The sequence below is a fragment of the Oryctolagus cuniculus genome, chromosome 20 (assembly GCF_051225735.1).
Source record: "Oryctolagus cuniculus isolate XC-2025 breed Fujian yellow rabbit chromosome 20, ASM5122573v1, whole genome shotgun sequence".
Classification (NCBI taxonomy): domain Eukaryota; kingdom Metazoa; phylum Chordata; class Mammalia; order Lagomorpha; family Leporidae; genus Oryctolagus; species Oryctolagus cuniculus.
Genome location: NC_142886.1, coordinates 10,641,413 through 10,665,641, shown reverse-complemented (window position 1 = coordinate 10,665,641; position 24,229 = coordinate 10,641,413). Strand labels below are relative to the sequence as shown.

General features: G+C 50.2%; 1 protein-coding gene across 8 annotated transcripts in view; it reads left to right on the top strand.

The window, feature by feature from the left end:
• SYNE2 (spectrin repeat containing nuclear envelope protein 2) overlaps positions 1–24,229 on the top strand; it is a 392,381-nt gene that overhangs the window by 297,182 nt on the left and 70,970 nt on the right. For all 8 annotated transcript variants that reach the window (XM_051826403.3, XM_051826401.3, XM_051826405.3 and 5 more), the window contains 12 exons: positions 373–569; positions 2,696–2,828; positions 4,804–4,986; positions 5,384–5,524; positions 6,253–6,429; positions 7,219–7,374; positions 12,454–12,606; positions 16,346–16,516; positions 17,859–17,989; positions 19,115–19,319; positions 21,869–22,048; positions 22,881–23,006. In XM_051826403.3, the coding sequence (XP_051682363.3) occupies positions 373–569; positions 2,696–2,828; positions 4,804–4,986; positions 5,384–5,524; positions 6,253–6,429; positions 7,219–7,374; positions 12,454–12,606; positions 16,346–16,516; positions 17,859–17,989; positions 19,115–19,319; positions 21,869–22,048; positions 22,881–23,006 (1,953 nt within the window). The remainder of the gene's footprint in view (positions 1–372; positions 570–2,695; positions 2,829–4,803; positions 4,987–5,383; positions 5,525–6,252; positions 6,430–7,218; positions 7,375–12,453; positions 12,607–16,345; positions 16,517–17,858; positions 17,990–19,114; positions 19,320–21,868; positions 22,049–22,880; positions 23,007–24,229) is intronic.

Here is a 24,229-nt window from a genome sequence, read left to right as displayed (position 1 = left end):
TGGAAGAAGCTCTTGGTTCCTGGCTTCAGCTCAGCTCAGCTCTGGCCGTTATGGCCATTTGGGGAGTGAACCAGCAGATGGAAGACCTCTCTCTTTCTCTCTCTTTCTCTGCCTCTCTGTAACTCTGCTTTTCAAATAAATAAATCTTTAAAAAATAAATAAATACAGTATTTGTACATATGAGAGGTCATCCAAATGTTCATGGCAGATGTAAATTATGAAAAAAAAAAAACCACATGGATTCCAAGAAATTTTTGCACCAACGTCAACCTGTTTTTTAATTCCATTTTTCACGAACCTTTGCAAGTGCCCCCAATATAATTTAAACAAATAATAATTCAATCATTCATTCTGTGACTTTACCTCTGCTAGCAAATAAAACGCAACGTCGATGGAAAGCATGTCCGGCTATACCAAACTCTGAATGAAGGCAAACAGCTGCTGGCCACCGTGAGCTGCCCCGAACTAGGGGGCCAGATGGCCAAACTGGAGGAGCAGTGGCTGTCGCTGGACAAGAGGCTTGACCGGGAGCTGCATCGCCTGCAGACGCAGCTGAAGCATCTGCGCAGGTGGGTCGTCCCAGGAGGCACGCATGCCCAGTTTTGCTGTAGCGAAAGACCCCCGTGGGGTTCTACAGGCAATGACACTTGGCTGCCAACCCCCCGTTCTGCCTTGCGTTCTCTTCCGAGCTAAATGGGCTCTAGATCTCGGATGTCTGTTTGCTACGCACAGGCAATATGCGGTCATTTTGGTGGCGACTGTTGATGCATGTCTATGGCAAGTGGGACTGATGTTGTGAGATGATGTATGTGAGTGAGGTTCAGAAAGTTCATGGAAAATAGACTTAAAAGGTCGGTGTAAGCCTTGCAATGGAAGCTGAAGAAGCTGCTTTCATCCCACCTGGAGTGCCCTGGCTCCAGCTTCTGACGCCAGCTTCCTGCTCATCCACACCCTGGAAGGCAGTGGGGATGGCTCAGGGACCGGGTCCCTGCCCCCCATGTGGGAGACTGGATTGAGTTCCAGGCTCCTGGATTCAGCCCTGGCCCTGTTGCAGGCACCTGGGGAGTGAACCAGAGGGTGGGAGCTTTGTCCATCTCTGGCTCATCCATCTGATTCTGTTTCTCTACCTCTCAACTAGTAAATAAATGAGAGATAACTTTATTTTGGTGCAAAACCTTTTTGGAGTCTGGGGCCAGCCTCGTGTTACATAGTTGGTTAAGCCACCACTTGCAAAGCCAGCATCCCATATCGGAGCACCAGGTCAAGGCCCCACTGCTCCACTTCTGATCCAGCTCCCTGCTCATGTGTCTGGGAAAACAGTGGCTGATGCCCAAGTGCTAGGTCCCTGCCACCCATGTGGGAGACCTGGATGGAGTTCTGTGTTCCTGGCTCGGCCTGGCCCAGCCTGGACTGTGGAACCAGTGGGTAGGAGATCAATCTCTCTCTCCCTCCCTCCCTCTCTCTCTCTCTCTCTCTGTCTCCTCTTTGTAACTCTACCTTTCAAATAGATAAATCTTTAAAAACTCATTTTTGGAAATCTGTGCATAGTTTTACTTCTTTTTTTTTTTTATTTTTTTGACAGGCAGAGTGGACAGTGAGAGAGAGAGACAGAGAGAAAGGTCTTCCTTTGCCGTTGGTTCACCCTCCAATGGCCACTGCGGCCGGCGCACTGCAGCTGGTGCACCGCGCTGATCCGAAGCCAGGAGCTAGGTGCTTCTCCTGGTCTCCCATGCGGGTGCAGGGCCCAAGCACTTGGGCCATCCTCCACTGCACTCCCTGGCTACAGCAGAGAGCTGGCCTGGAAGAGGGGCAACTGGGACAGAATCCGGCGCCCCGACCAGGACTAGAACCCGGTGTGCCGGCGCTGCAAGGCAGAGGATTAGCCTAGTGAGCCGCGGCGCCAGCCTAGTTTTACTTCTTGTAATGTGCATTTTTCATGAACTTTTTGGAGACTCCCCAGCCCGTGTCACTGTGAGGTTCTTTCCTGCCCACTTTCAGAAGTCTTTAACGTTCAAGAAGACCTTCACGATTTTTAGCTAGTAGGATAATGGGAAAACGCCTTTTGGGTTCTTCCGAGAATTTGGTTTTCTTGGTTGGTGTGATCTTGAGCCACTGGAAGAAGATGGTGAACACAGGGCATTTAACCCTCATTGTCTTTCTGTCTCTCACAGGGGCTGTCCTGACCCAAGGCGTTCACAAGTTACAAGAAGGACAGCCTTTTGTCGGGATCTTTATAGCATATCTGATCAGTGTGTTACATCCAGCCAGCAGCAGCTCACTGTTAAACAACTTAGACAAGGGCTGGCAAATATATATATATATATATATATATGCAAATTTTATAGACACTTGTTATATATATTTTATATATGCATATTTTGCTCATTATAATTTTACTATAAACAAATGTCTGACGACATTGGATGTGTAAAAATAATTTCTGTCCTCGCCCGTTGGTGTCCCTTGGTGTCACTGTAAAAGGAAATGAAAAGGATGTTGGAGACTTTACAGACAGTGCGCCCTTGTTCCAGGTTAGCCCTAAGGGAAGGAGTCCTGGTGCACAACGTGACGGAATCCTGACAAACGCCTCGGACTGGCCAGCACGGGGGAAGTGCGGTAGTCAGCAGAAACTCTGCTAGCGCACGCCCGCCCCAGAGCGCGTTCTGATCCCGTGTCTCTCCGCTCTTCTCCTCAGCTACAACAGAGACTCCGATGAGCTCACCAGGTGGCTGGGATCCGCCCAGCAAACTCTGAATCACTGGAAAGAGCAGTCCCTCAACGTGTCTCAGGATCTGGACACAGTCAGAAGCAACATAAGCCGCTTCTTTGTAAGTTCTTGTAGGATGTGTTCAGATAATTATGGGGCAGAGATGAATCCGCAGGTGGGTGTTTGTCATAGCAGTTAGGGGCCGCTTGGGAATGCCTGCACTCCATGCTGGAGTCTTGGGTTTGGGTCCTGACACCAGTTTCCTGCTAATGAAGACACTGGGAGGCAGCACGATGGCTTGAGTACAGGGAGACCTGGGTTGAGCTCCTGGCTCCCGGCTTCAGCCCAGCCCCGCACGAATTGTCATGGATATCTGGGGAATGAATCAGCAGACAGAAGATCTCTCTTTCTTTATCTCTGTCTTTTCTGCCTTTCAAATAAATAAAAATAAATTAAAAAAAAAAAAAACAACTAAGAAATATCCAGCAAAGCAAAGTCAGGGTTGATGTGATGTGTGGATCAGGGATAAGGCGTAGGCTGCTGATAGTGGCTGCTGATCACGTACAAGGGGACTTCAAAAAGTTCATGGAAAAAAAAAGGTAAATTCATTTTGCTGCAAAAGATTTTGAAACGCTTGCATACCAATATTGCCTGTGTACATCGTTATTATTATCATTAATAATTTATTAGAGAGAAAAGGAGAGAGAGAAGGCTTGCTTCCTCTGGTTGACTCCTCAACAGCAGCCTGGGCTGGGCTGGGCTGGGCTAAAGCCAAGAGCTGGGAACGCAGTGCAGGTCCCCCAGGTGGGCAGCAGGAACCCCGATACTGGAGCCGTCGCCACTGCCTCCCAGGGACTGCATCAGCGGGAGGATGGAGTCAGGATGTGGAGCCAGGAATTAAACCCAGACGCTCTGATGTGGGACACCAGTGTCTTAGCTGGCTTCTTAACCACTGAGTCAAATGCCTTCCCCTAAACTTATTTTCAATTCCACTTTCCACGAAGTTTTTGAAAAATAGCCACATATATTTTAATTGACCCAAAATATTTTATTTATATATATATATAAAATTTAGATTTAGTAATTCATAAATGTGAAAATTAATGCATGCAAGGTTTTGACTTGTATGCGGAATTGATGCTTTTACTAAACAGTTTTTATTCTACCTTTTGAGTTGTTTTTGAAAAAGAAAAAGGATTACTTTCACAAGATCAGCTACTAGGAGACCTAGGAGACCCTTTTGTCTTTTCCTCCAGCCTTCTCCATTTTCATATTTTGCAGAGGTGGTTACTCACTTTGGAATGGCATTAAAATATAAATACTTTTATTTTATTTTTTTGAGATTTATTTTCATTTATTTGAAAGACCGAGTTACAGACAGAAAGGCAGAGACAGAAAGAGAGGTCTTCTATCCGCTGGTCCACTCCTCAAATGGCCACAGTCGTGGGGACTGGGCCGGGTGGAAGCCCGGTGCCAGGAGCCAGGAGCTTCCTCCAGGTCTCCCACACGGGTACAGGGACCCACGCACTTCAGCCATCCTCCGCTGCTTTCCCAGGTGCATTAGCAGGGAGCTGGATCAGAAATGGAACAGCCAGGACTCCAACCAATGCCCGTATAGGATGCCAGTGCCACAGGCAGCGGCTTAACCTGCTGTGCCCCAGCGCTGGCCCCAGTGTAAATACTTTGACATTCGCTTGAAAGAAGCTGTGTATAGGAAAGGTTTCACTTACCTTGATTGAACATTTGTTGCATGTGTTTAACGTGTATTTTGTGTTGTGATCCATAGTTTCTTGTAAAGCTTACATTGACAATAATGACTCCTGCTTTTAAAAATATTAATCTCCTGGGCTGTGAGCTTCTCCAGGGCAGATGCCTTCTCTTTGTACCTCCCTATCCAGCTATTGCTAATGCCTGGAGTAGTGCCAGACACTTGGGAAAGGTGTGTGCATGTGTGTCCATGCATGTGTGTGTGTGCAAACATACGTGTTCAAATATGTGCCATGTGTAGTGTCGGACTCCACCCGGTTATTCCGACTCTTAGTCATGCTGGGCTCTGTTGAAATTTTTAAACCCTCTGAATTTGAGTTTCCTTTCAGGAGTTCACAAAGGAGGTGGACGAGAAGTCCTCCCTGAAGACAGCCGTGGTCAGCACCGGGGACCAGCTTCTGCATCTCAAAGAGGCTGACACGGCCACCCTGAGAGCCTGCTTAGCACAGTTTGAACAAAAGTGGACGCTGCTCATCACTCAGCTTCCAGATATTCAGGAGAAGCTGCACCAGGTAAGCATCGGGGACAGAGAGTCTAAATTAGCATTCGCTTGACAGCTCCCCGCCTCTTGCAAAGATTTCTCCGACTCAGTAATTTTCCTTGACACCACCTGTGTCTCTGCAGCACCACTGAATGTAGGTCTTAATTACTGCACTCTCCTCCGGCGGATCGTCCCTAAGAGAGAAAGCAGCCTTAATTACTTTATCTCCCGGTGTATCTGTGCCACTGCGGAGGTCAAAGTCGTTGTTTGAGGGTCGCCTAATACTTAGCTTGAATGCTGCGTCTGTTTTTGCGAGTAGCCTGCAGAACGTTGTAGCAAGACCTCTTATCAAGCCAGGTATCGTCTCCAGGGAGGTGCTGATGCCTTTGGGTAACCAGGAGACTCACAGGGCACTTTTGTCCTTGCAGCTACAGATGGAGAAACTGCCGTCTCGCAAAGCAATCACAGAAATGATCGACTGGATGGACTCCATGGAGAGCGCCCTCGAAGGCGCTGAGCTGTCCCCAGGCTCCGCGGCGCAAGTTAGAAGCCTCCTGCGGAAGCACAAAGTAATTCCACGAAGGGAGCCGCGGTCTTCTTCATTCACTGAGGCCCCCGGGGCGTGTGTGTTAGCCTAGCCTCCAGCAGTCTTGCGTTCAATTCCCAGCTCTGGTGCCTGACTCCAGCTTCCTGCTCCCGCAGATCCTGGGAGGCAGCGGTGATGGTTTCAGTAACTGGACCCCTGTCACCTACCTTGGAGACCTGGATTGTACTCCTGGCTCCTGGTTTCAGCCCAGCCCAGCCATGGGGAGCAAACCACTGGATCAGACCTCTCTCTCTCTCTCCCTCCCCTCTGCCTCTCAAAGAGTTTTTTTAAAAACAAGAAGGCACGTCAGTTGGAGGGAAAACATGCAACCAGAAGAATTTTCTTAATGGTGTTCTGGGTTTCCTGGGAGAGCCTTAACCTCTTTTCCCACCCAGCATTTCCATAAGCCCTCAGGGAGCCCTGAATTCCAGTGGCGCCCTTTGTTGTAGCTGGTTTGGTTCCTATGCAGTCTGGTTCATGTGACCACAGCTGCCATGCTCGTGCTCCCTTTGAGAAAGTCCGTTTGAAAGCAGTGAGTCTCTCCATTCCCAGGAATGTAATTCCCCAAGAGGATCTCGGCTCTGACTCCTGCTGGGGGCTTGGGGCAGGTGGAGGGTGACTGCTCACGGGCGCCCCTGCTGGATGGAGGGAAGCAGGGTGCGGTGGGTTCCACGCGGGCTTTGGGTGCTCACTTGTGCTCGCTGGTTTCAGGAGTTTCGAATGGAGATGGACTATAAGCAGTGGATAGTGGACTTTGTGAACCAGTCGCTACTTCAGTTAAGCACCTGTGACGTGGAGAGCAAGCGCTACGAGAGGACCGCGTTTGCCGAGGACCTGGGGGAGATGAACCGCAGGTGGCACCAAGTTCACGGGGCCCTGAACAGGAAGGTGCGTGTTCGGTCTGGGCATTCTCCAGGCGGCTTCCTGATCCGTAGCTCATCCTGACACCGCCGTCTCACTCTTGGAGTTTGGTTCTCGTGTTGCTGCCGAGAGTCCCTTGTGCGAAGTTGAGTTGGGCGAGTGACAAGGGGAAACCTTATTTAGCAAAGTGTCATTCATTGTGTCAGGCCACTAAGTGGTCTAGGATTTGGACATTTCCGGTGGCAGGGATGTTCCAAAGGGACAAAGCTATTTCAGGTTTGAAAAGATTAAAAAAAGGAAGAAAAAAGCATGTAGCTTTTTGGCAGGTGCTTTTTTTTTTTTTAACTCCGTGACTCTTTTTTTTAACTTTTATTTAATAAATATAAATTTTGAATTTTCAATTAAATTTATACACATATGATTAACTCTATGTTAAGAGCTCAACAAATAGTGTGGGGGAAAAATAACAAAACCTGTTCCTCAACACCTGAGACAGGGCCGTTCAAAGTCATTGCTTCTCAGAGCGTCAATGTCACGTCCATGGATTTCCTTTCTGGTGCTCTGTTAGTTATCACGGGTCAGGAAGAACATAGGTGTGGGTCCTTTGGGGGCCTGGCTTATTTCATAAAGTATGATGTTTTCCTGGTTGATGAATCTTGATTCCAGAAGTTACTGGGGGCATCTTACTATTGCATAAAATCAGAAATTGGAGAAGAAACAGAATTGTCCCTTTAGCAGTGACACACGGCAGTCACATTTTAAAGCATGTGGTTTAAGGACATTTGTCCATACCATTTTGCTGTTGGTCACTCGCAGATACAGCATCTAGAGCAGCTTTTGGAAAGCGTCACTGAGCATGAAAACAAAATACAGATGCTGGACAACTGGATGGAGGCTCAGGAAGAGAGGCTGCGGACTCTACAGCGACCGGAGACCGTGGTCTCGGTGGAGAAGGTGCTGCTCGAGTGCCAGGTGAGAGGGGCTGCCGGCGCCCTGACCCCGCGGCTCGCGGGGCAGCCCAGGGAGCAGCCCGCTTTGTCGTCATTTCTGGAGGCTCTTCCGCACGTTCCCCGCTTTGCCTTGCTTCCTGCAAAGGTTCTGTAATCCCCCCCCCCCCCCAGGTTTTACCACATGGCAAGGGGCCGATGTTTCTGCGAGAAGCAGAGTGGGTGTTTTCCTGGTCATTGTCATGACTTCTTGAGAGGTTTAAGAACTGCGCAGGAGGCGGGGGATGCACAAAGCCAGCTTGCAAGGCGATGCTTTCCAGTTTCTTTCTTATATTTTTTTTAAGATTTATTTTATTTATTTGAAAGACAGAGTTATAGAGAGAGGTAGAGACAGAGAGAGAGGTCTTCCATCCGCTGGTTCACTCCCCACATGGCCGCAACGGCCGGAGCTGAGCTGATCCGAAGCCAGGAGCCAGGAGCTTCTTCCAGGTCTCCCAAGTGGATGCAGGGGCCCGAGGACTTGGGCCATCTTCTACTGCTTTCCCAGGCCATAGCAGAGAGCTGGATCGGAAGTGGAGCAGCCGGGACTAGAACCAGCGCCCATATGGGATGCCGGTTCTTCAGGCCAGGGCTTTAACCCGCTGTGCCACAGCACTGGCCCCGCTTTCCAGTTTCTGTTTGTTATTCCTATCTCAGTCTTCCCAATATTACGCGATGGTTTCCACTGTTTTGAGTATTGCACTCTGTCGTTTCACAGAGGAGGCTGATTTTCTCCCACTGTTGGGTGGTGAGTTTTGGAAGGCCCACTGCCCTAGGAACCTGTGTCTGAATCCCACCTGGGCCTGCAGGGTGCCATCCGGGCCCTTGTTTGTTCAGCTGCTCTGTCTGCCAAGTGCCCTCTCCCCAGTGTGGTCTGATCCCCTCTTCAGCACTGCCCCGGTATGGGGGAGGGGTCATTCCCCCATCCATCCAACACCTCCGCTCTCGGTGATGTGCAGGTGGTGCGCAGTGCACCTGCTACACAGACGCATCACTTTCCTGGCTGTGCCTGTCAGGGGCGGAGGCGGGAGGGCCTGGGCGACAGCATCCGGTCCTAGTTGTACCGAGAAGGTGACATGACAGTACTGGCCACAGAAGTCCAGCAGCCACGCCAACAGTGCTTCCTGGCCAGATCCACAGAAGATGCAACTCAGATTCCCCCAACACAGGGAGATGCCCCTGGAGGTGGGGGAGGGGACTCCAAAGACCGAAAAAAATGCAGCATGGTGGTAGAGAGAAAGTGCACATGTGCAGAATTTCTGGTCACCTTTGCAAGGCATGGCAGAGTCTGTGTGTGCCCCTTCCGGGAGGAGACACCCAGAGAGAAGGAGCAGCCTTCTCTGGATGTTGCAACCTTGACATTCCACCACAGCCAGCCGTCTTCTCTGTAGTCACATTCCTATTTCCAGCCTTCCCGTCTCTGTCCTCACTGTGGCTTTCCTGTGGTCACCCTGGATGCCACCTGGATGTCACAGGGCAGCGCCCCTCCAGCCCCCTCCCTGACTCCCCACACGGCCACGGAGTGGTGTTTCTGAAACACAGAAGGTCACGGCCAGCCTTCAGGGGCTGCACCTGGCCCAGAGAATGGAGTTCCTGTGTTTTCAAGGTGCATTCGTGCCTCTGTGACCCCGCTCCCCAATGGCAGTTGCCAGAAGACCCAAACCAGCTAAGTCTCACCCGGTTATTTGTCTTTTCTGGGTAGATCCCAGCAGCCCTGAGTAGGTTGGAGGTGGATCCAGGCTCTCCATCACATTGGCATTGGAATGAAACAAATGCCCAGCAAAGTTCCACCACTGTGGAGACATGGATGCACCATCAGGCACTAAGAATAGTTCCTGTGTGTTCAGTGAAGCCCCAGCTCTCTGCACTTTGGGGTGCAGCACCCAGCACTGCGCACGAAAGGTTTGCTAAGGGCAGATGCATCAGTATTCCAGAAGCGAAAGTCCAGTGTCTCAGTGGGCAGCTCCAGGCAGCCAGAATGTTTGGATTCTAGACCACACGCCAAACCACATGGCAGCTTGTTGTGGGGATTGTCGCCCAGTGTGAAGGCAGCAGGCTAGGCTCAGTTCTTACATGCCATTCAACAGACGGCGACAGATTGGTCTGCAGTGGGTTAGCCAGTCCTCCTCTTTTGGGTTCATATAATCTTACCATTGAGAATCCATTTCTGATGCTCCAGTAATTTTGCCAGTTACAAACAATTTCTTGCCTTCATTGTGCTCGTTGGCAAAAACACCTCGTGTAGACTGAGGCCTGGGGCTCTGACGCCCTGTGATAGCCCCCCTCGGGAGCATGGGCGTCCTGATTCTCACGCTGGCCTGCTTCCCTGGCATGTGCATTGCTGCTTGCCCCTGGTTGCGCCTGCATGGAGCTCGCCCCTTCCCTCTGACCGCCCACTGTCTTTGCCAGAGTTTGCAGGTCCCTCTGGGAAGCCCCACCTGGCAGCTTGGGGCCTGACAGCACAGCCAGAGCACCTGCGCTCCTCCCTCAGCTCCGACACACACCTTGAGTGCTTCTTCCTGCGTGCCCCGCCTCTGTCATTGTGTGGGTTGGCTGGTTTGTTCCCATTGTGATTGTTTTTTAAGTCTTTTGTGGATGCATCTTTGCAAAAGCCTGTAAAGAGATGGAGGAAAAGTAGTAAAATAGGCTTCTCCAGGAGCCCGTGCAACACGACGCGGTCAGAGATTGTCCGGAACCCACTTATCTGCCTGCTTGTGCGTCTTCTACCAGACTCGAGGTTTCTCAGGGCTGGCTGGCTGTGTGCACGCCTGGGGAACCTGTGGTGGCTAAGATGCTCACAGGCGCTCAGTAGTTGGCTTGAGTCCTGTTTTAATAGACCCCAGATGATGCTTCTGCTTTTTCTTTTTTTTTAAGATTTATTTATTTGAAAGTCAGAGTTACACAGAGAGAGGAGACGCAGAAAGAGAGAGAGAGAGAGAGAGAGAGAGAGAGAATCTTCCATCCACTGGTTCACTCCCCAGTTGGCCACAATGGCTGGAGCTGCACTGATCTGAAGCCCGGAGCCAGGAGCCAGGAGCCAGGAGCCAGGAGCTTCTTCCAGGTCTCCCATATGGGTGCGGGGGTCCAAGGACTTGGGCCATCTTCCACTGCTTTCCCAGGCCACAGCAGAGAGCTGGATTGGAAGTGGAGCAGCCAGGTCTCGAACCGGCTCGCATATGGGATGCTGGCACCACAGGCAGCGGCTTTACCTGCTCTGCCACAGCGCTGGCCCCTAGGTTACTGGGTTTTACAAGGGGTACTTCAAAAGCTCGTAGGAAAAACTAGAATTGAAAACTAAGTTTAGGGGGCGAGTGTACAGCCCCACATCTCCCACATCAGAATCTTTGGGTTGAATATTCTCATCCTGCAAATCGGCTCTGTGGGAGGCTGTAGTGATGGCTTGAGTAACTGGGCTCCTGCCACCCACATGGGACACCTGGGTTGAGTTCCCAGCTCCTGGCCTCAGCTTCACCCAGCTTTGGCCATTGCAGGTATTTGGGGACTGAACCAGCAGGTAAGAGCACCCCCCAACCTTGCCACTCTTTCTCTCAAATTAAAAATAGCAACTTGTGGCTGGTGCTATGATGCAATGGGTTAAGCTACTGCCTGTGACACCTGCAACCCATACGGGCACTGGTTCAATTCCCAGCTGTTCTACTTCCCATCCAGCTTTCTGCTAATGCACCTGGGGAAGCAGCAGGAGCTGGTCCAAGTGCTTGGGCCCCTGCATCCATGTGGGAGAACCAGATGTAGCCCCTGGCCCCTGGCTTTGGCCTGGCCAAGCCCCGGCCATTGCAGCCATTTGGGGAGTAAACCATGAACCCGTGAGTATCCCAGATCTGTTCATTTGCAGATTGGAAAGGAATTTATAATGAATCCCTCCGAATCCCGAAGATCTTTTGCATTTTCCTAATGTACTATAATGAGCTGTGATTCTTTCATAATTAAAATCTCTGTCTAATTTTTCCAAATTGGATTTCAGTCCCAGCCCTGGGAAAGGTGGATAAGCTGCCTGCCCCACCCCTCTGCCGAGATGGGGCATCCCTGCTGCTGGCCTGCTCAGCAGTGTTTGTGGACTGCCGGCTCCGCTATCATTGAGGGCTCCTGCAGGTGCCGGGCTGGGGGTAGTGCCTCTTAAGAGTGACTTAACAAACTAGGATGTACTGGAGCTATTGCTGACAGAGTTAACCAGTGTCTGCCGTATAACCTGTCACATGAGAGAACTTCAGAAAGCTCACAGAAAATGGAATGAAAAGATAAGTTTATGATGGCATCCAAAAAACATACTGCAGTGCCCCACAGATCTCGCACCACACGCGCTGTCCATGAACTTTGCACGTATGTGACCGTGCTTTCAATGCCCCTGCTCCTGGTTTCCCGTCATCCCTCAGCTGTGTGGTCTGTCATCACTGTTCTCCAGATGAGGAAGCAGAGACTGAGGTGTGACCCTCACGACTGGTCCCACAGCCACTGCAGGCCAGACGTGGCCTGGGGACCAGCGCCCCTGGATATTTTCCTTGCTCTCTCTGACAATAAGGACCTGTTGCCCAGAGTCGCCAAATGCAGAGCTGTGAGGGCATTCAGAGTGTGTCCTGATTAAAATGTCTTTGGTGTGGGGCGGGCGCTGTGGCGCAGCAGGTTAAAGCCCTGGCCTGAAACATCGGCATCCCATATGCATGCCGGTTCGAGTCCCGGCTGCTCCTCTTCCAATACAGCTCTCTTCTATGGCCTGGGAAAGCAGTAGAAGATGGCCCAAGTGCTTGGGCCCCTGCACCCATGTGGGAGACCTGGAGGAAGCTCCTGGCTCCTGGCTTCAGATAGGCGCAGCTCCGGCCATTGTGGCTATCTGGGGAGTGAGCGAGAGGATGGAAGACCTCTCTCTCTCTGTCTCTACCTCTCTCTGTAACTCTTTCAAATAAATAAAATAAATCTTTTAAAAAAAAGTTTTTCGTGTAATGCTGGTTAATTGCAATTTCTCCTGCCATTTTTGCTTGAAAAAAGTAAACTGTCGCCTCTGCCGTGTGAACTGTTGTACACTGAAAGTCTTTGCTTTTTGCCCTTTCAGGATATAGAAAATCAGCTTGAAATTAAATCAAAAGCGCTGGACGAGTTGAGACAGAGCTCCCTGACACTGGAGAGCGGAGGGGCGCCACTGGTGAAGGACGCGACATCTAGAATCCATGAGCTATTCCAGAAGAGGGCCCGCGTGACCAGTCAGGTACTGGAGTCGGCTCCAAGTGTGCGGTTTCTCTTCACCTATTCTTTTATCTTTGTTGTCGTCATTCTTGACTCACAGAGGCCTGGCCGTCCAGCAAAAGCTGAAAACTCGCTGAGGAAAGACCCACAAGAGAAGCCTGCCAAATCCCATTTTATGCGCTGAGCAGCTGGAGACAAAACGGCCGGTTCTGAGATCCTGGGAGGCTGCAGGCGCACGTGGTTATCTTTGTTTTGTCTGGTGTGCTCTCATGCAGATGTAAATGCCTCGTCCCCAAACCCAGCAGAGCAGCTGGCCCGGGCTTCGTGGCCAGTTCCACAGGAGCTGCTGTGAGCACAGCTCAGATCCCCCCCCCACACACACACAGGGAGATGCCTCTGGGGGGCCGGCGGGGGGAGACCTCCAAAGACTCCACGGTGGTGGAGAGACAGTACACATGTGCAGGACATCTGGTCACCTTCGCAAGGCGGGTCAGTCTGCCTGTGCCCCTCCCGGGAGGAGACACCCAGAGAGAAGGAGCAGGCTTCTCTGGACGATGCAACCGTGGCGTTCCCCCACAACCCAAAGAGAATGCTCCAAACGCAAGGGTGCTTCCGAAAGTCCCTGGGAAATTGAAACCGAGTTGATTTTGGTGCAAAAAAAAAATTGAAATCTGCGCATATGCTGGGTCTTCCAACAGTTCATGGAAATGGATATTATGAAAAGACTATGTCTGGCTTTCAAAAAAAATTTTTTTTGGTAGCAAAATGTTTATCTTTGAAATGTCATTTTCCCAAAAACTTCCCAGTTACCAAGTATAGGTGTGTCCATGTTTCCTGGTGAATCCTCACTGCGGGGGCAGGGGGTTATTTGTCATCTACTGAAATCCACTTTCAATCGTTTGTTCCAAGAGAGAACGGGGAGTTGTCCGGCAGTGCTCAACCTCACTGCTCCACGGTGCTCGGCACAAAACAGGGGTGAGCTTATTCCGTGGCCTGTTGATTGTATCTGTGTAAGGGGAACAGAAATAGATGAGAAAATGAATCCTACCGTCAGAGAGATCAGAGGCTAGTAGCCGAAACTCACGGGAATACATCAGTGCAACACAATGGATTTTGATACAATAAAAAGGTAGAGGAGGTGAAATGAGATAATGCGTATAGAAACAGGCAGGCTGTGCTGTCCTGGGATAGACATAGAGGTAAATGGAACAGACAGCCCAGAAACAAGCCCTCGTGGTGTAGGCGGCTTTCCATCAGGATGCTGGGACACTTCCAGGAGGAAATAAGTCCATTGTGAAAAATGAGACACCTGGACAGCCACACGCGCAAGAATAAAGTCAACCGTGCATTCATCCCGAGTGCGAGCGACAACTCAGAATGAAATCGGTGGAAGAGCTAAACCGTTGACACTTCCTGCCTGTGGATCAGAGAGTCCCCGGCCTGACACCAGAAGCACAGGAAACCAACGAAAAAATGGCACTTCCTCAACACTAAACACGTTGGTGTTTCGAAGCAGACTCGTGGAAGAGTGAAGGCTGCCCGCATCGGGCTTGAAATTAAGCTGCCAGTTAGGATGCCCGCATTCCACGTCGGAGTCCCTGGGTTCGATTCCCAGCTCTGGCTGTTGACTCTGGCTTCCTGTTGCTGCAGAGCCAGGGGCTGGGTGGGCAGCGGTGATGGCTCAAGTAACTGGGCTGTGACCACCCGTGTAGGGTGGAGTCCCTGCTGTGGGCTTTGGAGAAATGAACCAACAAACCGAGAGCTCTCTCCTCTCTCTCTCTCTCTTTCTCTCTCTCTCTCTCTGCCTCTCACATAAATAAATTTTAACTAAGAAAAACTCATACAGCAGGAGGAAATACTTGTAAATCACATATTTGACAAAGATCTTATATCTAGAATATGTAAAGCATTGTTACAACTTCATGACAGGACAAATAGCCAAGTGAAAAAAATATTAGCAAAAGATCTGAATGGACATTTCTGCAGAGGTGATACGAATGACCCACAGACCTTTGGGGAGGGTGCTCAGTGCCACTAACCATCAGAACGTGAAAATCAAAACCACAACGAAATGCTCTCACATTGTTTGTTCATTTTATCTGAAAGGCAGACGGATGAAGAAAGATCTCTCATCTGCTAGTTCACTGCCCAGACGCCTGTAATAGCCAAGACTGGGAGTCAGGAACTCCAGCCAGGTGTCCCCTGTGGGCGCCAGGTATCCAGCTGCTTGAACCATCACCTGCTGCCTTTCCGAAATAATAATAATAATAATAATAATAATAATAATAAATTTCAGAGCAGAGGACATGAGCTATTGCTCATGCATCTGCATACCCCCAGAGTCACTGTCACCCTACTGGTCCAGAGCAGGGGCTTAACGCCCTGGCCTGAAGCACTGGCATCCCGTAGGGGTGCCGGTTCGAGACCCAGCTGCTCCACTTCCAATCCAGCTCTCTGCTGTGGCCTGGGAAAGCAGTAGAAGGTGGCCCAAGTCTTTGGGCCCCTGCACCCACGTGGGAGACCCAGAGGAAGCTCCTGGCTCCTGGCTTCAGATCAGCGCAGCTCTAGCCATTGCCGCCAACTGGGGAGTGAACCAGCAGATGGAAGACCTCTCTCTCTCTCTCTCTCTCTCTCTCTCTCTCTGCCTCTCCTCTCTCTGTGTAACTCTTTCAAATAAGTAAATAAATAAATCTTTAAAAAATTTAAAAAAAGAACGAAACCCCAAACCCATTAGCAGTCACTGCCCATTCCTCACCTCCCCCGTTGCCTGACAACCCCTGACCTCCTTTCCCTGTGAACTTGCCTGTGCTGGACATGCAGTGTCAGTGAGCTGTGCAGTGTGCAGCCTCTTTGCCTGGCCTCTTTTGCTTAGTGTTCCCAAGGTCATCAGTGTCGTGATGTATAGCAGGACTTCCTTTGGCTTACGGCTGAATAATGGTCTGCTGTGTGGATGGACCCCATTTAGTTGATCCATTGCTCAATTTTAGCATCAGAGTAGTTAAGTGATACCTCGTTGTGCGTTTGATTGGCATTTCCTTGGTGCTTACGGCCGGGCCACTTGCATATCTTCCGTGGAGAAATCTCTCTGTCCGTTCTTGTGACTGGCTATTAGTCACACGCTTGCGTCCCAAGCATCTCTCTACGGCCTTGATTATATCTGGGATCACTTATGATCGGTAACAAAGGTGCTCGGCTCCCTTCCTGGTCATCAGAACCTTCCCAATGATAGAATACTCCCACCGCTGCATTTTGTCTGCTTCGCACTTGCCTGTCAGTACAGTGGAGCACATGTGTCTGCAATCTGTGCTTGCCCTAAATAGTAGTCAGACTTAAGCATGGGTAGCACCTTAAGTTAACAGTAGCCCCGGTTTTCAGAGCATTTTCACAGGCAATGTTGCGTTTGCGTTTTTCACCTGTTTTCTGGAGGAGGAAGCACACTCTAGGGTTACGTAACTTGTGCCGGATGAGTAAGCTAATACAGCTGACCTGTGCACCCGCAGGGTCTGCTACCTGCCCAGGGTTCTGCCCTGTCTCTTTCCAGTCCGGACCCCTCCAGGCTAGGGCTCACTGCCATTTCTCCATTCGGAATCAGCCGTCTCTGATGTTGGTTGTGGTTCATTGATGTACCCTTACCACTTTTGGTCAATCAACCGGAAGTCTTCAAATTGGAAACAATGTGTATTCCTTGGCTGGGGAAAAAAAAAAAGACAAGAGACCCTGTAGGGCTTTTCTAAATGAGTGTTCCCATTTTTTGTGTATAGATCAATCAGCTCAAAAACTCCATGCAGTCGGTGTTGCGGGAATGGAAGACTGGTAACAGACTCTGCAGTGAGATGGAGGTGATGACGGTCCGGTTCCGGTACTGCCTGGAACTTGGCAAGCCCCTGATTTCCTCGCTGGAAGCCTTGGGATGTCAGGTGCAGAACCTGCAGGTAGGTTGGGCACAGTGCGGCACAGCGGGTGGCTGGCAGAAAATTCCAGAGAGAAGCAAGCACAGGAATGGATACAGGCTGGATGTTCTCCACAGAGGAGCAGGAGACAGGTTGTTAAACAGCAGGATCCAAAGCGGAACCTGGGGGGGGGGGGGGGACAGGCACGGGGCTGCTGCTGACCAGGCTGCCTCTTAGGGTGCCCACGTGTGGTTTTGGAATGCCTGGGGTCAAGTCCCATCTCCGCTTCCAATGCAGCTCCATGCTAATGTATCTGAGAAGCAGCACCTGGGGGTTCAGGCACTTGAGTCCCTGCCATGCATGTGGACGACACAGATGGAGCTCTGGGCTCCTGGCTCAGCCTGGCCCAGCCCTAGCTCTTGCAGGCATCTGGGGAGTAAAACATTGGATGGAAGATCTCGCTCTCTTCCTCCCTCTCTCTCTCTCTCTTTGTATTTCAAATAAATAAATAATAACTTTAAAAAGAAAACAAAGTATAACAGGAAATTCCAAAATGAGTCACATGACTCTTTTTTTGATAATTTATTTTATTTATTTGAAAGGCAGAGAGAGAGACAGAGACAGAGAAAGGTCTTCCATTGACTGGTTCAGTCCCTAAATGGCTGCAACAGCCAGAGCTGAGTTGATCCAAAGGCAAGAGCCAGGAGCTTCTTCTGGGTCTCCCATGCAGGTGCAGGGGCCTAAGGACTTGGGCCATCTTCTACTACTTTCCCAGGCCATGGCAGAGAACTGGATCAGAAGTAGACTCAAGAAGCCAGGACTCAAACCAGCGCCCATATGGGATGCCAGCACTGCAGGTGGCAGCTTTACCTGCTACACTACAGCGTTGGCCTCACCACTCATTTTTATAAAATTACATGGTGTGTTTTTCATGTCCACATTTTGCAATTTGAAGCTTTTGCATTTGTGTTTTAACCATTCTTTTTCTTTCTTATTAGTGCACCTTAGTACTTAGCATCCACAGTACTTAGTGGTACTTAAAGGTGCAGCCTCAAGAGACGCTGGTGGAGTTCCAGGCTCCTGGCTTCAGCCTGGCCCAGTACTGGCTGTTGCAAGCATTTGGGCAGTGCACCAGAGGGTGGAAGACCTTGCTCTCTCATCAGTCTCTCTATCTGTGTCACTCTGCCTTTCAAATAAATCCAAATAAATCAGCTAAAAAAAAAAACAAATAGCTCAGCCTCAGTGTAAAGGATGTCTTCTCTGTTTCCTTCCCCCTGTCCCTAAGCACTTGTCACAGTCCTGTGAGGTCTGAGGTCGCCTTACTGCTAAGCGGCAGCAGTGCCCAGGCCGTCCTGAAGGGGGCCTTCCTGCTGTTTCCTCCTAGGCTCTTCAGGACGAAGCTGAGAGCAGCGAAGGGAGCTGGGAGAAGCTCCAGGAGGTGACTAGAAAACTCCAAGGTTTCTGCCCCGCGGTGGCTGAACTCATCCGCGAGAAGTGCCAAGCTACGCTCTCAAGGTACCCGTTGCTATGCGACTCCAGTGATGGCTCAGATCTCTTCATCTTAACGCCCTGTGGCTTGCACAGCCTTCTTAACCCTCCGAGATGGCTGCCTTTGTCTCCGTGGCTCATGCTTTGAAGGCTGTGGTCTCTGGAAGGGTGGGAGTGTTGAAGTCACTGTCTGCCTAATACAGTGTTCGGCACAGTCCATCTGGAAGTGCCCTGGTCACGGTTCTGGAAGGAGCCACACGCAGACTCATTGCAGAGAGCTGGAGGAGGCTCTGCTGTGCACACACCTTCCCTCGTGTTGGCCCCACTTAATTGCAAGCTGCTATTTTGCTGAATGGGATCAGAAAGACAGCTGGTCTGTGCGAGACGGTGACACTGGGCTAGGTCGGTGTCACAGTGGTGTCCCTGGAGGCCGTCTTCGGTCTTTATAGAAAGGGCAGGAGTTGGGAGGGAGGAAGAAGCCTAGAAATTAGCTGACTCCACACATGGTATGGGGGACAAGCCTCAAAGCATAAAGCCAGGGCGGGCGTCCGGCCCAGCGGTTAACGCGCCTGCGTCCAAGCGGCGTGCCGAGTTTCGCTGCCGCCTCTAGCCCCTACCTGCAGCTGCCTGCTAACAGGGACCCTGGGAAAGCAGCAGCGAGGGCTCAGATAATTGGGTCACCGCCGCCTCTTGGGGAGACCTGGATTGCGTTCCTGCCTCCTGGCCTGGTCCTGGCCCCTTGTGGGCATTTGTAGAATGAAGCAAGCCAATGGGGACCCTGCTTCTCTGCCTCTCAGATAAGCAAGTGAATAAATAAACCATAAACACCCTCCCCTGCCCCCTGCACACTGGGAGTCTTTGCCACAAGCAGGGGTCTTAGTACTTTCTCTACCTTTGCATATGAGACGTCCATCCTCCAGTAGATACTTTTAGTACATAGATATATTTTTCATTTTTTGTTGACTATTACAAAGCCTCGTTTGCATTTCTGTCTGTTATCATGGTGATGTCGTTAGTGTCCAAAGAGCATTGAGCAGTATCCTCCTAAGAGTGCATCTGCTGTTGACCCCCCGGGGGGGGGGGGGGCACGCCTGCTGTCCTTTTGCTCCAAGGCAGGTGGGAATGAGGACCTTGTTTTTGTTGTGTGGGCAGGTGGACCCAGGTAAACCAAGAGATCGCAGAGCAGTTGCAGAAGGCCCAGAGCGCACTCCAGCTCTGGAGGACCTATCACAGCGCTCACTCGGAAGCCTCAGCAAGGCTGCAGCAGCAGGAGGCCAAGTTCCAGCAGCTGGCCATCATCAACATGTCTGGGAACAACCTGGCAGAGACCTTGCCCTTGGCCCTGCAGGACATCAAGGTGGGTGCACGTCCCACTGGGGAAATCAGAATCAAGTCAACAGTGCTGCAGACGGGGCCGGAGAGGGAAGGCCCTGTCCCCGGGGATGAGACGCGCCACACCTGGGGCAGGTGCCATGAGCAAGCCGGCGAGGCTGGGAGGGCCAAGCAGCAGGTGGCTGGGTCATAGACGTCTGACCCCACCTTGTTCCCTGTCTAGCCTTTCACTGTAGCAGCTGCATTGTTAACATAAAAGCCTCTTGCGAAGTCTGAAATAAGGGCAACAGTGTCTCAGTTAAGGGGAGCCATCTAGGGATAATTTGTGTTGGATCTCACTCTTTAGGAATAGTCATGGACGTTGTCTGCAAGGAGAGTGATTTTTTTTAGACTCTCTGAGTCGTCTTCCTAAGTTCATGGAAAATGCCTGTTAACGAAAACAACGTGTGGCTTTCGAACTTTGTCCGCATCAACGTAAACTTGTTTTTCATTCCGTTTTCCATGAACTTTTTGAAGTCACCCTGTAAAGAATTGTATCATTTCCCCTGCGGTGTTTCTCCTATTCCTGTTAATGAATGCCCAGAAAGTGAATGCTATTTCAGCTTCAAATTGGGTGACATGATGCATTTTTGTCTCTTGTGATGTTAATAGGTCAAATCAAACAGTAGCATCCAATTTTTTTTAAAGATTTTATTTATTATATTTGAGAGTTAGAGTTACAGACAGTGAGAGGGAGAGACAGAGAAAGGTCTTCCTTCCGTTGGTTCACTCTCCAAATGGCCACACAGCTGGAGCTGTGCTGATCTGAAGCCAGGAGCCATGCGCTTCCTCCAGGTCTCCCACGTGGGTAAAGGGGCCCAAGGACTTGGACCATCTTCTACTGCTTTCCCAGGCCACAGCAGAGAGCTGGACTGGAAGTGGAGCAGCCGGGACTAGAACTGGCACCCACATGGGATGCTGGCGCCCCAGGCAGAGGATTAACCCACTGCGCCTTGGTGTCGGCCCCAGTAGCACCCAGTTTAATTAGAGAGACAAGAATCCAGCAGAGAGCCCCTGTATTTCTGGTCCACTTCTATATGATCTGTTGTTTGAAACAAACAAAAGCCCAGGAATTTTCCAAATAGTTTCTCCAGCGCAGCCCTAAAATTGGCTTGTTGATGAGATTCAGCAGCCTCTGCAAATGAATCGGTCCCTATCAGAAAGTCTTGGAATGGTGTGGAAACAGATGTTGAAAGTGTCAGATAATTAGAAATGCAAAGCGCGGCCAAAGGCCCTGTTGTTCAGGAGCTTAGGCTGCCACTTGGGACGCCCACATCCCATATCCGAGTGCTGGTTCAGGTCCCAGGTGGCCTATTCTTGATAGGCCATGCCCCCTGCCAATGTATCCTAGGAGGCAATAGATGATGGCTAAGTGCTTGGGTGCCTGCCCACCCACACGGGAGACCCAGATGGAATTCCTGGCTTCTGGCTTCAGCCTAGTGCAGCCCTGACTGCTGGATGGAAGGTTTCTCTTCTCTGTCTCTCCTTCTCTCTCTCTGTCCCTTTACCTTTCAAATAAATTGATCTTTTTAAGAAGAAAGAAAGTGGCCGGCACCGCGGCTCACTAGGCTAATCCTCCGCCTGTGGGGCCGGCACCCCGGGTTCTAGTCCTGGTTGGGGCGCCGGTCCTGTCCTGGTTGCTCCTCCTACAGTCCAGCTCTCTGCTGTGGCCTGGGAGGGCAGTGGAGGATGGCCCAAGTCCTTGGGCCCTGCACCTGCATGGGAGACCAGGAGAAGCACCCGACTCCTGGCTTTGGATCGGTGCAGCGCTGGCCGTAGCGGCCACTGGGGGGTGAACCAATGGAAGGAGGACCTTTCTCTCTCTCTTTCTCTCACTGTCTAACTCTGCCTGTAAAAAAAAAAAAAAAAGAAAGAAAGAAAGTAAGAAAAAGAGAAAGAAATACAGAGCCAGAGACGTCTACCCAGCTGGTCTCCAGGTTCTGTGAGCTGGAAGCTTCTGTCACATTGGTCCAGGGTCAGTGTTAGCTCTGAGTTGAGACGTCAGAGCCATTTCAGTGAGGTGCATCGGTGAAGAAAGCTTAAGCTTTTCCAGCTATCGAGTAAACAGTAGGGGTGGCGCTACGGTGCTGTAGGTTATTCCTCCGCCTGGGGCGCTGGCATCCTATATCGGCGCCAGTTCAAGTCCTGGCTGCTCCAGTTCCCATCCAGCTCTCTGCTGTGGCCTGGGAAAGCAGTGGAGGATGGCCCAAGTTCTTGGGCCCCTGCACCCACGTGGGAGACCTGGAAGAAGCTCCTGGCTCCTGGCTTCAGATTGGCAGAGCTCCAGCTGTGTGGCCATTTGGGGAGTGAACCAGTGGACGGAAGACCTCTCTCTCTGTCTCTTCCTCTCACTGTCTGTAATTCTGCCTCTCAAATAAATAGAATCTTTAAAAATAAAAAAGTAAACAATACAGGAAGCCACGCCCACAATTGCAGGGCAGATTCTCCTAGCCGGTGATGGATGGGGCTGCAGGGAGGAGGAGGAGGGGTGTGACAGGAGGAAGATGTGTTTTGTGAACGCTTTTCCGTCTCCAGGAGCTGCACCGTGACGTGCAGGAGACCAGAGAAGCCTTTGCTCGAAGCTCCGCCCTCTTGGACCGGCTCCCACAGCCTGCAGAGTCCAGCGCCCACGCGTTCCTCTCTGGCCAGCCCCACTCCCTGCAGAGGGCTGCGTTCCTGGAAAAGACGCTGCTGATGAAGGCCAGCGAATTTGAGGTCCGTCTTATTTTCCTACTCAGATCATCACCTTCACCTGCGCAGCCCGCTTATCCTTGGGAGTGTAGCGCTTCGCGTTCCTGTGTAGGAAAACTGCAAAATGAAGCTGCCCCGAGCAGACAGGAGGATACCTAACACTTCTGAGTTGAAAGACAAGTTCATTTGGGTGCAAGACAATTTTAAATCCATGCATAATTCTTCCATAATTGGCATTTCCCATGCCCTTTTTGAGAATTTCTTGTATGCATGGATTTCAAAACTTTGTACACCCAAATAAACATGTATTTTCATCCATGAGCTTTCGGGAGTATCCCCATGTGAATCTAGCTTTAATCACTTGGGCTTTCTCAAGCAACCCCTCCTTTTTATTGAACTACTGGTTGAAAAAATTACCTATTTCATATAGTATCGATATCTCACAGAATTTCCGAGTAGGGGAATGAGATCATAGAAAGAGCTGCTGGAAACACAGCCATGTGTTGTACCCTTAATTCAGCCGTTGCAAAGCCTTGCATGCATGAACTGTCAAACAGTAGACCAGAAGGTCATGGAGATCCAGTGTCAGTACCGGCGAGGACTGGAAGGAACGGGGGGTTCCAGGGTTCACGGCTCTGTGCGATCCTGCAGCAGGCGATCTGTTGGTCTAGGAAGGCTCAGAGGCACAGAGTGAAAACCAACTGGCTTCTTTATACGCATCGATGCTTATTTATGATAGTGAGGACCCTTTAGCCTTGAAGACAATTTGAACTTTTATCATCTCCCAAAGCTGTGCCGAATTCTCTTTACGGTGTACAAGGGAATGGTCTCTAATGAAAAATTCCTTTTGTTCTAGTTTGTCCTCTCGCAGCTTAAGGAGTTTTGGGATCAACTGGAATCTTTACAAGGTCTTATGCATGAGAAAGAGAATGTGGATAAACTCCACCAGCAAGAAAGAGAAGAAAATCCCAACTCACTCCTGGTATGGGTGATGCTTGTCTTCCCTAAGGGCTTGGGCTCACATTTAATAAAAATAAGCTAATTAGTGCTAATGTGGAATCCGCTCTCATCCGTACTGACTGAGCCTGGTCATTCATTCTTGCCATGTCTCCTCCAAGCTCCAGACAGATAGGACAACAAAACCACCTAGTACGATGCCGTACTTCTTCATAGATTCTTTAAATCTAGATTCTGTCCAAATTAGCTTCAGTGAATCACTATAATCTAAGAACTGGCTGTTGTGATGGAAAAAGTCAAATATTCTATTAAAATCATGAGTTCCCCCTTTTATGACCTTAGTAAATTTCTGTCGGTAACATAAGTAAATGAGAAAATTAAAGAATTCTGTATTTGGGGCCTGACCTGTGGCACAGCAGGTTGCCCTGCAATACCAGCACCTCGTATGGGCACCTGTTGGAGTCCTGGCTGTCCCACTTCCAGAGCAGCTCTCTGCTGTGGCCTGGGAAAGCAGTGGAGGATGGTCCAAGTGCTTGGGCTCCTGCACCCCCTGGGAGACCTGGAAGAAGCTCCTGGCTCCTGGCTTTGGCCTGGTGAGCCCTGGCTGTTGTGGCCTTTATGGAGTAAACCAGCAGATGGAAGACCTCTCTCTATCTCTCTCTCCCCTTCCTCTCCTTCTCCCTCTCCCTCTCTCTCTGTAACCCTGCCGTTCAAATAAATAAATCTTTTTTCAAAAAAAAAAGTTATCACAAAAATTAAAAAAAGAATTCTGTATATTGCAACCCACTAAGGGTCTATATTTATAATCCTAGATCAGGAACAGCAAATTGTGACCCAATGTCCAAATCCAAGTTCACATCCTATTTTTGTAAATAAAAATTTATTCAGAACCAGCCTGCCCTCTGTTTATAAACTGTGATTTCTTGTTGTAAGGACACAACTGAATTGTTACGGAAACCCCATTGCCGAAGCCTAAAATGCCTATGGTCTGGCCCTTCGTGGAGAAGTTTTGCTGACCCAGAGCCAGCATATTACAGCCGAGTTCTGTAGCGATAACATGGATGCTGTTGCTTTAGAGGCTGTCCTTGGGATATATTCCAAAGACAAAGTATTGAGTTTGCTTTCTTGTGATTTTACATTCATCCAAAATCTAGGTAGAGTATTTTTTTTAAGATTTGTTTATTATATTTGTAAGGCAGACTTACACAGAGAGAGGGAGAGAGAGATCTTCCATCTGCTGGTGCTCTC